At 37.7% G+C, this 12,992-nt stretch overlaps 1 protein-coding gene across 2 annotated transcripts; it reads left to right on the top strand.

Annotated features, from left to right (window-relative positions):
• The first annotated feature begins 2,282 nt into the window (after nt 1-2,282).
• On the top strand, nt 2,283-8,841 carry LOC149848162 (65-kDa microtubule-associated protein 1-like). 2 transcript variants are annotated; one of them, XM_089980586.1, is made up of 10 exons: nt 2,283-2,667; nt 2,745-2,905; nt 3,081-3,284; nt 3,773-4,030; nt 4,149-4,364; nt 5,739-5,894; nt 5,979-6,290; nt 6,567-6,654; nt 6,865-7,013; nt 8,292-8,841. In XM_089980586.1, exons 2-10 carry the CDS (start codon nt 2,834-2,836, stop codon nt 8,607-8,609), a joined length of 1,773 nt encoding a protein of 590 aa, XP_089836712.1. In that variant the 5' UTR covers nt 2,283-2,667; nt 2,745-2,833; the 3' UTR covers nt 8,610-8,841. The 2 variants fall into 2 exon arrangements, with proteins under 2 accessions (XP_089836712.1, XP_089836643.1); XM_089980517.1 differs by having other exon boundaries at nt 5,739-6,290.
• Nucleotides 8,842-12,992: the final 4,151 nt, after the last annotated feature.

Below are 12,992 nucleotides of genomic sequence, written 5' to 3'. Positions count from 1 at the left end.
ATTATATTGTTCAATTATATAATTAGTTTTCCAGTTATGTAATCAGTTTCTTAGTTATTTTTATATGTTAATCTTATATTTTTTTTAGTACTTATTTGAGATTTTTTTATTTTTTATTGGTTGTTACTTCATCAATAAAGCATTTATTTATTTGTATTTTTATTTTTTTATAATTATTTTATAGTTTTCAAAAAAAAACTTTTTTTTTTAGGCTTACATGCCTTGCCTCAAGTTTTTGCAACACTGGTTATGACATTCATACTATTGTGTCATACAAAACACCCCCATCACAATGGGCGTCATTAAGGCAATGCTCATTTAGACTGAAAAAAAAAAACTTTCATATGCACCATTGATTCAAAGATCTAGTGGTCCAAGTTTGTCGCCAATGTGAAATACATTAAACTAGGGCGTGGTTGCATCATGATCCTGTGAGACCCGGACTCCAAACCAAGGATCCGTTATCATTGATAAAGGCATAAAAAATACAATAGGAAAGCTGTTGAGGGAAGTCTTGATGTTGAATCTTTTTTAAGAGTGGGCTTTAAAGTTCCAACTCAATCAAAGGGATGCTTTTTGTAATAGTATATACTAATAATTTTGTAAAATCGAGTGAGGTCGTGGCAAAAACAATGGTCTAAATATATTTCTTTTTGATAAAATGAAGTAAACTACTGTGTCCATCAAGCTCACTGGAATAAAACCCTAAGTCCTTGTCTGGGAAAAAACTGCACCCTGCTTCTATAGTTCTAGGGGTGTCAATGGGTGGGGTTTGAGCAGTATCCGACCCGTACCAAACCCTATATGATCAGGGTTTGGTGAAGGTCCGAATAAAATCTGGGTGGGACTTGAAAAGTCCAATTAATATATGAAGCCAGAAATGGTTTGTGAAATTTCATACCAGACCCTGGCCTGACCCGAGTTTTGACTAAAATTCATATTTTTTCAATGTTAAAAAGATTAAAAAAATTACTATTTTATCGAGTGGTCTGTGTCTGGCCCACATAATCCGTATAGGATCTGGGTATGGTTACTCTTATGGTGAGTATGATTGGATCTGAGTCCAGACCCGATACTAGCATCTCAAATTAGCCTGGGTCTAATTTCACTTGGATACAAAGCAAACCGACCCCGTTGATACCCGTACCCACTTGAGTTCTTGGCCAAAGATACACACCCTAAGTTTCGAACTCATGATGTCTTATCAATTTCGTGGGCCCTTCACGGGTCCCCTCCATCGATGATCGAATGAGTGGAACCCTCCAACGCAAGTAACCTTCTTTGTCATTAATATAAAAGAGTTATTCACAAGAAACCACCTAACCATCAGCTATTCACAAAAGCTGCCTCAATTTTTTAAGTATTACGTTTACCACTTCTCTTTTTATTTATGTCCATAAAAAACACACGCGTAGTCAAATAGCCATTCACTTGGATCAGATGACTTAGATATCATCAATTTTAATTTGTTAAAAAAAAGACGAATTGTCTTGTCATGAGATGACAAACTCATTATTTTGTACTTCAGGTAGGTGTGTATTTGGATCAGGTGTTGCATGTAATAATAATAAGTTGGGTTTCTTTCAAATTATGGCTAGGTTATGTGGCTTTTATAAATTACTTAAATGTAAAATATAAAACAGAAAGAGGACTTTGGTTTTCATTTGAGTAAAGCAAACCTTAAGTCCTGATTTGATACTTCATGTGAAAGATTAGATTTTGGTTTGAGATTTAGAAAAATATTGGAGACTTAATTGAAGTAACAGATAAAAAGTGGTATGAATCAAGAAATCTCTCAAATATTTAATGAGGGCCTCTGCTGTCAGAGAAAAAGCTTCATTGAAAGAAGAAGACAGCTGCTGGGAGTCTTCTTCCCACTTAACCCCTGCTTCACTCCTCCCCACACTTGCTACTCTCTCTCCTTCTTTTCCTCTCTCTAGATCTCCTCAGTAAGGTGTGACTCCAAGATGGCACTATAGTAACAGGTAAGCAAACTAGCCACACCTGACTGTCATCGTTCTCCATTGTCACCGACTCTTGGGTTATTTCTCTCTCTTTCTTCTTCAAGGAAGAAGGAAGAAGGAAGAAGATGCATTATGATGGGGGTGTCTCATTTTTGGTTGTCCTCCAAATTTGGGCTCCCGAGATCTCGTTCGGTTGAAGAACAGGCCCTTAGCGACAATGGCCGTGAGAGATCTCTAGTGCTCAGAAACTGTGGTTGGTGTCGCACAATACCGCGAATTCTCTCTTCCTGACTTCTGTTTTCTGTTTTCTCTCTTCAGATCATCTCGGCTGAGAAGAAAGAAAACCCATCTGTTTCTTGGGGACCATAGATTTGAAGGTGCATTAGATAGTTTTGGTGTTGTTGTAGGTAAAGCCTCTGTAAATGTACTGTGTTCACATTGTCATGAGTTTGATATCAACTGCGTTCTCTCTCTCTCTCTCTCTCTCTCTCTCTCTCTCTCTCTCTTTTACGCTTGTCCTTCAGTTCTTTCTTCTTCTTCTGAGTAGCCTTTGCTTTTCGCTTTCTTTTTAACCATCGAGGGAATCGAGGAAAGCGTGATTGCAGCTCGGTTGATCATTGTGCCTACAATAGCCACGGATTCGAGATGGATTTTTGAAATCATCTGGAGATTTGATTGTTAAGATCATGGGTTCAATAATTTGGTGGGGAACTAGGAATTGAAATTTGTCCACCTCCCCTTATAAGTTGATTTGCTAAACTAACCCCAGATCCCTTTCAGGTCTCTGTGCACCCTGCGGATTCCCTTTGTTGAAACTCGAGAAAATTAAAAAAAAGTAGTAGTAGACCAGAAAGGAAGAGAAAAGAACGATGGCAATCTCCGGCGCGCAGAATCCAGAGGTTAGAGAGACGACCTGTGGGTCTTTGCTTCAGCAATTGCAGGTGATTGGATGAGTATTTGCTTTGATTCAGTAGCTTAAGTACTTTTCCCTGTTGGTGTAGTTCTGTATTTGGCAATGATCATGCTCTTAAGCTATTTTCCTCGGGGATGCAGAAGGCCCCCTAAGTGTTTTTATTCTTTGGATGATGTTTTGAGAACCTTAAAACAAAAATGCAGCAAATCTGGGATGAGGTTGGAGAGAGCGATGAGGAGAGGGAGAAGATGTTGCTTCAGTTGGAGCGCGAGTGCGTGGGCGTCTACAGACGGAAAGTGGATCAGGCCGCCGAGTCGCGGGGGGAACTTATTCAGGCATTGGCTGATGCCAAATCCGAGCTCGCCAGCCTGCTTGCAACTCTTGGAGAAAAGAGCTTTGTTGGCATTGTACGTAGTTGCGATTATGTATATAGTTTGTTTCAGTCGATTCTGTATCCTCTTGGTTGGCATGTCTTTTGGCAAGCTTTTAATTTGGCTAGTAAGCTTGCATGAATTTGTTTGGTTTCAGCAATGATTATTGTGATCTTCGTGAGATCATCAGAGACATCTGGGCAATACAATAGTAGACTTGCATGAATTTGTTTGGTTCAAGTAATGGTTATCACGATCTTCATGAGAGCATTGGAGATATCTGAACATTAAAATACTACACTTGCACGAATTTGTTTGGTTTGGGTGATGATTATCATGATCTTCATGAGAGCATTGGAGACATTTGAACAATACAGTAATGGGCCATCTCTGATTTTCTGCCCTCATGAGAGAGAGAGAGAGAGAGAGAGAGAGAGAGAGAGAGAGAGAGAGAGAGAGAGAGAGATGCTACCTGTGAAGGTTTGTCTGATTGATTCATCTTATGGATGTTTTTTTTTTTGCAGCCTGAAAAAACCAATGGGACCATCAAGGAGCAGCTTGCAGCTATAGCACCAACACTTGAGCAGCTCTGGAAGCAAAAGGAAGAGAGGATAGAGGAATTTGCGGACGTTCAGTGTCAGATTCAGAAAATCTGTGACGAAATCTCTGGGGATTTAGATCTTGATGAGCGAATGGGAGCACCGAAGGTGGATGAGAATGATCTATCCCTTAAAAAGCTGGATGAATTTCATTCCCAATTGCAGGAGCTTCAGAAGGAGAAGGTTATTGCTGTTGCATTGGTTTTTGTTTGCTTTGTGCATGATGTCCAAAAGCAAAATGTACCTAGATTGGTGATTTTGCATGATGATGTGATCAATGTTTTATCTTATGTCTTGACAGAGTGATCGTTTACACAAGGTTCTAGACTTTGTTAGCACCGTTCATGATCTGTGTGCTGTTCTAGGGATGGATTTCTTCAGCACTATTACTGAAGTTCACCCAAGCTTAGATGACTCTGTTGGTGTCCAATCAAAGAGCATTAGTGATGGCACTCTATCCAGGCTAGCAAGCACAGTGCGGTCACTGGAAGAAGACAAGAAACAAAGGCTTCAAAAGGTCTTCTATCTCTTTCTGCACCATAGGTGTCTGATATTGAATGGCACCATGTGATTATGGCTTTCTTGCTATGTTTTCTTTCTACAATAACTTGGTTTGTACAGTTGATCCTGAACAGAGTTTCATAACAATGCACATTATTGTGGATGCCCTGAACTCTGAAGATTTGGTTAACCATCACACTTTCTGGTTAGCATGTCATAGAAATTTGGAAACTTGCAGCTGTAAATGAGAAAACAGACAGGAATACTGATGTTGTCATGCAATTTTTGTTTTTTGACTGTCTGATGGAATTCTCTCCACAGAAATGGCTACACTATTTCTCCTGATTCTTTTTATTTCTTTTCTTTTGCACTGCATGTCACATGATATTAGGTGCATTTAAATTTCTTCGATAGTTAATTTATCTCTAGCTCTTCAAATTTATCTATATTCTCTTGAACATAAAAGTTGATGCTAATTAATGGACAGAATGGTCAAACTCAACTTGATGTGGCCATAATTTTGTCTGAAGGTGATGACAAGATGACCCATTATTGTGGCAGGAGCTCTATGAGGCCTGACATTGAAGGTGATAGTTTGGATGCTGTATGCTAAGGCTGCTTACTTGACATGTTAGGTGTAGGTTGCTAACTTGCTCCTATGCTGGCATTTTGGTGGGGGTTAATTTTGTGAATTGAACAAGTGATACATTCAGGATAGTGAGAATAAATAGGAAAAGAACAGGCAGTAATTAAACAAAGCGACTTTAATGGCTGAACAGAAATGTATGTGGCCATAATAATCAGAAATACAAATTTTAAGATTGAGGCATAACCTACAATTATTTGTATGAATATCTTATTTGCTTTCTTTCAACCAGGCTTTGCTGAGCAGGAAAAAAGTAGCATCACATGTGGATATTACTTGAGCTTAGTAATTTCATGCATCTTTGTAAATTGAATAAGTTTCACACTTTTTTGGGTATGGCCCTTGTTCCTTCACGTGTTGATAAAGATGCTGCCAACATTTTGTGTATTTTTTAATTAATCTTGAATTTCTGCTTTGTTGCTTATTTTCTCTGTTACTAGGGACAGTGGAAGAGACATCAATATTTGACACAACTTATGGATTGAGTAATAAGTATTGACATTATTGAGTAATGTTGATATATTTTCCTTTCTTAGCATGCTTTATTAGCTTCTGCTAGTGCTTTTGATGAAAAGTTTTTTGGTGTTCTCCTTCTTGATGCTTGACTGCAATTGTTGCTTAGTAATTTTAGCAATTTGTGGTTTGTAATGTAACATTACAGCTTGACTGCTGAAAATAAAGATTGTCATGCTTTCATACTAGAGATCAAGTCACATGGAATTGACCAAGTTAAGCTTGTTTCAGCTTCAAGAGCTGGCCGGACAGCTATGTGATCTTTGGAACCTGATGGATGCACCTGTGGAGGAGAGGAGCTTATTTGATCATGTTACTTGTAACATGTCTGCATCAGTTGATGAGGTCACTGTGCCCGGGGCCCTTGCTCTAGATCTGATTGAGCAGGTTAGAGAAGAGTACTTCCACATTAGTTTTAATATTATTAGCTGTGAACAAGGTTTTTATATTTTTGCTTTCAAATCCATGAAGGCTGAGATGGAAGTTGAAAGGCTAGACCAGCTGAAGGCAAGCAAGATGAAAGAGATTGCTTTTAAAAAACAAACTGAGCTTGAAGAAATATGTGTCCGTGCTCACATGGAAATAGATTCAGAGGCTGCTCGTTATAAGATAATGGCCCTTATTGATTCTGGGAATGTTGAGCCCTCTGTGCTACTTGCGGACATGGATAGTCAAATATTAAAAGCCAAGGAAGAGTCTCTTAGTAGAAAAGAAATAATGGAGAAGGTTGAAAAGTGGATGTCAACCTGTGAGGAAGAAAGCTGGCTTGAAGACTATAATCGGGTAATCTGTGGTTTTGTGACTTCATGCTACATTTTCATAATGTCTACCCATAATACATGCTTGTCCACCTTTGTCTTTGACCACGCTTACACTGTTGTCCTTGTTGCTATGTTTTTTTTAAAAAGGAGTCTAGCAGAATTCATGTGATTACCATGCGTTTGGAAGATTTACCACATTTGTTTACCTCTATTTGCATTTTTATGCTTGCAACTGTTGAATATGTCAAGGACAGTCTAGATATCGTGTTACTTTCTGATGTGTGCTTCTCTGAAACAGGATGAGAACAGGTATAATTCCAGTAGAGGTGCTCATATAAATCTAAAACGTGCAGAAAAAGCTCGTGTTCTAGTTAACAAAATTCCTGGTAAGTGGAGATTGCAACTTCACCCTTCAAATGTAGAGTAGCACTCATGTTAAAATAATTCACAGTGGTGGTCTCAAGACTTTCCTGCTGCAGAAGCAGCATCTGACGCTGTGTGCGGGTGGGTGGCGTGCATGCATCCTTGTGTGTGTGTGATATTTTTGCATCTTTGCTAATGCTTCTAATTACATGAATCCTGCTTTATTATTGCAGCTCTAGTTGATACTTTAGTGGCTAAGACACGAGCATGGGAAGAGGACAGGGGTGTGCCATTTATGTATGATGGAGTACCTCTGCTTGCCATGATGGATGAGTATCTCGTGCTGAGGCATGACAGAGAAGAAGATAAACGAAGGACAAGGGTAAGATCGGAAATTCTTTTTACTTATACCAATTGTTTTAACTCTTTATCTGATATTTTGTCCATGAATTCTTGTACCATATTGCATAGAACATGTTGCACCTCTTTAAAATTGTCTCAGAAAATGGTGCCTGCCAATGATATTGAAGATCAGCTATCCAACTGCTTCTGTATCAGATTTTGCAGTTTGGAAACAAACAAATAAATAAATATATATATATAGGAAAATGGGTCCGTGCTAAACCCATTTGGTGCTAAACCGCATGCTAAATGGGTTTTTCGGGCTTCTCCGGTGCTTTTTATGTGGTTCCATCCTCATAAATGTGTTGGGCATGGACGATTTACTAAGAATCCACACCTGGATCATGTGTTTTCGATAAAAAAATGATGTTTGGAGCCTCAAAAATTTGCAAAGATTTTGGACCGTTGTTTTGTTGAACTTTATAAAAACCCACTCATGTTTTGGAATCAAACGCTTCAAGAGCTGATCCGTATAAAATTAAGTACATAGATCACATCTGTACGGTCCAAATTTAAAAATAAAATGAAAAAAGCCTGAAAAACCCATTTAGCACGCTGTTTAGCACCAAATGGGTTTAGCATGGACCCATTACTCTCTCTCTCTCTCTCTATATATATATATATATATATATATATATATATTTATAGTGCATGCGTGCTAAATGGGTAATGGGTTTTTCTGCCCTTCCGGTATTTTTTTTTGCAGTTCCGACCCCATAAATGTGTTGGGCATGGTCAATTTATGAGGAATCCACACCTGTATCACGTGTTTTCGATGAAAAAACTGATATTTGAAGTCTAAAAAATTTACAAAGATTTTGGACCGTTGATTTTTCGAATGTTATAAAAATCCACCCATGTGTCGGAATTGAACACTTCAATAGCTGATCCCTATAAAATCAATTACATAGATCACATCTGTATGGTCAGAATTTAAAAATAAAATGAAAATAAACCTGAAAAAATCATTTAGCACTTTTTATTTAGCAAATTTCATTTAGCACGTACCCATTACTCCCTCTCTCTATATTTATATGTGTGTGTAAGCTTTAATGTTTTTTCTTTACTTTTCCCCTGCCTAATCAAATTCATATTTGAAGGGAAAAGGGCAAGTACTAAATCTGAATCTCTCTTTCTTAGATTCGGATATATGCCAAGAAAACTTCTCAATTTTCACATTTGATGGGAATTTATATAGTTCCATGTTCATCCATTTTGGTGATCAGTAACTCAACTAATGGGGTCTTTACATTGCCAGGACCAGAAACGGTTCCATGAACAAGTCACAACTGATCAGGAAACTCTCTTCAGTTTGAGGCCAAGCCCCAATAGGCCGCTTGGGCCAAAGAAGGTGGTTAGTCCACGTGTAAATGGAGGTGCAGCAAGTGGCGCGCCGAACAGGAGGCTCTCCCTTGGTGTTCATCAGAGTGGTAGCAATGGTGTCCGATCTGCAAGTAAAGATGGAAAGCGAGATAATTCGAAGCCAGCAACCCCTGTAAACCATGTTGCAATCGGTGAAGAAGATGCTGCATCACATGTGTCCGGAGGATGTGAACCAGTTCCAGCTTCGCCATGACAATAAACTAAGTTAGCTGATCAAGCTACTTTGTGATCCATTTGTAAGCAGTAATAGTATTTTAGGCTAGTTGTATTAGTGTTTATATGTGCCTTGGGCTTTGTTTGTTGGTAGCTTATAGGTTTTAGAAAAACTGCATTTTTGGCTACAGCACCTGCCACTGTTTTTAATAGAGGTTGCTTTCTTATAATTATGTGACAGTTATTCTAGCAAGCAAAAACCCTTCATCTGAGGCTGTGCATTTGTATTTGTTAGATTAGGTTTGCTAGGCTGATTCTCTTGTTGGAAAGATCTGCAGTTTGTTTGGTTGGAAATTGGGTTTTTTCCAATGAAGCACAATGGGACCCACAGTCGCATTGCAACTGTGGGGGCCTCTTTCAGGAAAGAGGCCTGCAAATTGAACGGCCTGGGTGTACGTTTGGCATGATCTTAGCTGCTCACATGGTGTAGGTAGCTGGGGCTTGTTTCTGTTTGTTGCTAGACCAAGGTGGAATGGGATCCTCATCCCTAACATCATATCCTATTGTCATGCCCATCCTGGGATCGTGTTATTTCAAGTTATTTTGATTAAATCTGACTCCATGAGTGGATTCGGCATGGTTGATTTGATAGTTTGCATCATGTTTTTTTTACAAAAAAAAAGGAATTTTAAATTATAAAATTTTGGTGTTTTTACAGCCATTGATTTTTGAATGGTTGAAAAGTCCTCCACATAGGGCAGATTCTGACCATTAAAACACTGATCTTTATCAAAAGGCCCACGTAGAACACATCTACGGGTTCAGATTTGATCAAAACTACTTGCAACAATGAGCTCTCAGGGTGGCTATGACAATAGGGATAATGGTTGGCACAACTTTGAGGAAATTTCAAACAAAGACGCGACACTGGTACAAACTGTCAAAAAGCATGGAGAGGATTAGGGCTTAATGTTGGAAGGTGGCCATGGTGATCTTGGATTGGTGGTTTTGGGTTTTGGCTGTTGACATGGCCACAAACTCAAAAGCCCTAATTTGCATGTCTTTCTTTTTTAGCCCGCTTTGGTTAATTTGCATTAATCTTCATGCATCAGAAAACTCAATATAGATTGTGGACTCAAACACATGCACACACCATCATGTTTTTTTTTGTGATTGGCAAACTAGGGTTGGACAGACCCCTTCCAGTAACATAAAGAGATTCAACAATGAAACTTCAGATTCTCAAAGGAAACCAATCGAGTGGCTTATCCTTCAAACAATGATCACTTTCCAAACACCTAATTTCTCTAGTTGCATCTGAATGTAATTACATTTCTTTGGTATCAACACACTTAACTAGACCAAGGCCCCTGAAAAGCGCCGCACATCATAGTTATTAGTCAATCTGGTTAGGCCAACTTCTTCCCCTTGGAAAAATTTCTTATCTTACCAACCATGTCTATGCTATGTCCCGTACATATGTCCATGTCTATGTTATGGGTGATGACCCTAGTGGATTCAAACCCCAAACTCCGGGTTATGATAGTGCGACCTAACCATCCAACTATCTCATTCAACTCTACTGAAAAATTATTATTGTTTCATTGTAACCGCCATTGCTGATTGAGGAGGTAGTTTATATCATGGTTTAAAAACTCACCAGGTTGACCTGGTGACTCGGTTGACTTGGCCCGGATTGCCCAGTCACCTGCTCAAAAAACAGGTGTGACCCAGCTTTAACAAAACTCAGCAGTCATAGGCGAGTCATGGACAAGTCATGCTTATATATACATATATAATATATTTTATATATAATTACAAATATTATGCATATTATATATATGAAAACATGATTATACTTGTATTAATATAAAATTACATTAAATATTATAAAAATATCATATAATATATATTATATATAATATATTGGTAAGTTACTATAAAATATAGATAATATATACATATATTTATATAAAATAAAAGTTAACATGACCCAGCCGAGTCAAAGAGTTGACCTGACCGAGTCACGAAGGTTTTAAAACATTGGTATATATCATATCCAAGGTAGCATATATTGTCCACTACTTTAGGTTTTCAGTCAAAATCAGAATTGACAATTATCACCACTTACAGGTAAGCTGCCAATTTTTAAGAATTGATGGCTTTCATTTTTTATCAAATATACACTCTCTCTCTCTCTCTCTCTCCAACAAACTCCCAAAGCCAACCTAAATATATTTGTTGTTGTGTGTTTGAATTTATGTCTATCCAACCATGGTTAGATCTACTTTGTTTCAATTTATCATTGATATCTATGTCACAGAGGCACGTTAATTTTGCATGTGTCCCTAGTGACAAGAGTGGGCGCATATGGGCGTGATGATTCATATCATACCGCTGTTATTTTAATTTAAATATCAAAAATAGTTTTTATTGATTAAAGTTTTAAAAAATTTGTGTCCTCGTGTCCCATTTTTGACAAAACAATTTTGAACTTGCATGTCAAACCTGCATCCCATGTCCTGTGTCCTAGGGTCAATATATCTTTGTGATATACATTGATATGTGATTTTTTAACTTAAGATTTGACTAATGAAGGTGGAGACCTTCAAAACCAGCAAGTTCGTCAAGAGAAAAAAAAGAAGACAATAATAAAGGCACCAAATGTATGTTAATTTCAGTTCAGCCAAATCAGGTTTCAAATATTCAAAGAGAAAATTTCACTTTTTCAGTCTTGATCAGTTGGCCGCTTGTGTTACTTTTACCTTCCAAGTTTATTTACCCTTGGGAAGAGGCAAAAGCGACTGTCAGTAGTTTAAATAAAAAAAAAGGTTAAAATTCTCATTTTTAAGAGTCAAGAAGAGTTACATGAATTAACTGAAACTCAGGAGTTCATCTGAACAACTTATTAAAAACCCGAAGTTATCTTGAATATTTGAAACTTGAGGTGGCTAAATGTAAATTTGTCATACCGAAAGTTCTATTCTGTATGAAGATTGATTTTCACATTACATGCTTGACAGCCACCCATCTTGGCGTTTCTCCCTATGGGTGTGCTGCCTATCTCAAGAAATGTTGAGATGCTATGGTCATCAGCAGTGCATGCAGTCTGCATAAAAATTGATCTCACAAAGATTATCCAAAGAAAATCTCTCTCCCTCTCTCTCTCTCTCTCTCTCTCTCTCTCTCTCTCTATATATATATATATATATATATATATATATATATATATATATATATATATATATATATATATATATATATATATATATATATATATATATATATATATATATATATATACTTTAAAACATATCGTGTGACCAGCCCTGCATGGGTTGAGTATTGATTTATAAAAGAATTGCACCTTGGAGCAAAATGGGAATGAGATCGAACCTATTATCATTCAACAAGCAGAGTTTGGTTTCAAGATTTCTTAATTATGGTAATATTGATCAGGCAAGAAAAAGTTGGAAACAAGAGTTTTTACACAAATAATACAGCAGGAACAAATTTGATGTGAACCCAATTGTAAAACTAAAAAAAAGAAAAGATGGACCCAATTCTTGCAAAATATGAATCCAATTTGAATCGAAGTAGGTTATATGTTCCCCCGCGGAACACGCAAGTGCGTGTTCTCGGATCTGAATGAGCACCACGTATGTAATCATGTGGGGCGCATTTCCCTGTGTGTGTTGGCATAACTTAGCATCGGAGTCTGGTGCATTTGCAAAGACTTAAGTCTATACCCTTTCTCACCATTAACATCATAAAATAACGTTTCGAGGAAATAACAAAAATATCCTTCCGACAGAAAGGGTTAAAATCATCATCGTTTTCGTCCTAAGGAGTAAACTCCTCTGCTTTAACAGAAGCTCCTCGCAATATGTCGCCCTAAACGTTTCGGATCACCCTTTGACGATGCACCATCTGCTGTAACAGGAGCTTCGATTGATGATGCACCCTTTGCCATCGTCTGCTGCCGTTAGAGCACCCTTTATCGCTGTCTACTGTCGTCAGAGTACCCTTTGCCATCGTCTATTGTCGTCGGAGCATATTTTGCCGTCGTCGTGTATTATCGTCGGAGCACCCTTTATCGTCATCTGTTCGTGAGAAATGGTTGAACTACCAGAAAAATAAGCATTTTATCTATTGTTCATCATGATACCAGGGTGCAAGCGTCGAACTGAGTAGACAAAGAATAACGATTTACAACAGAAATAATGGTGGCAACGTCAAACTGAATAGAGTAACAGTTTACAATAGAAATCAGATAAGAGTGTAACGATTTACAGTAGAAATCAGATAAGAGAGTGGTGATTTACAGTAGAAATCAAATTAGAGAGTAGCGATTTACAATAGAAATCAAATAAGAAAGTAACGATTTATAATAGAAATCAGATCAGAAAGTAGTGATTTATAA

Source organism: Nuphar pumila, chromosome 1, assembly GCF_984573655.1.
Source record: "Nuphar pumila chromosome 1, dmNupPumi1.hap1.1, whole genome shotgun sequence".
Taxonomy (NCBI): Eukaryota; Viridiplantae; Streptophyta; class Magnoliopsida; order Nymphaeales; family Nymphaeaceae; genus Nuphar; species Nuphar pumila.
Note: the sequence above shows the minus strand (reverse complement) of the source record. Positions and strands in the feature narration are given on the sequence as shown.

What these genes read in the sequence shown, in the direction of transcription:
- LOC149848162 (XM_089980517.1), top strand. Translation starts at nt 2,834, where the DNA reads ATGGCAATCTCCGGCGCGCAGAATCCAGAGGTTAGAGAGACGACCTGT. An exon ending in TCTAGTTAACAAAATTCCTG is followed by an intron (nt 6,655 to 6,864) that starts GTAAGTGGAGAT and finishes TTATTATTGCAG; the next exon opens with CTCTAGTTGATACTTTAGTG. An exon ending in AAGATAAACGAAGGACAAGG is followed by an intron (nt 7,014 to 8,291) that starts GTAAGATCGGAA and finishes TTACATTGCCAG; the next exon opens with GACCAGAAACGGTTCCATGA.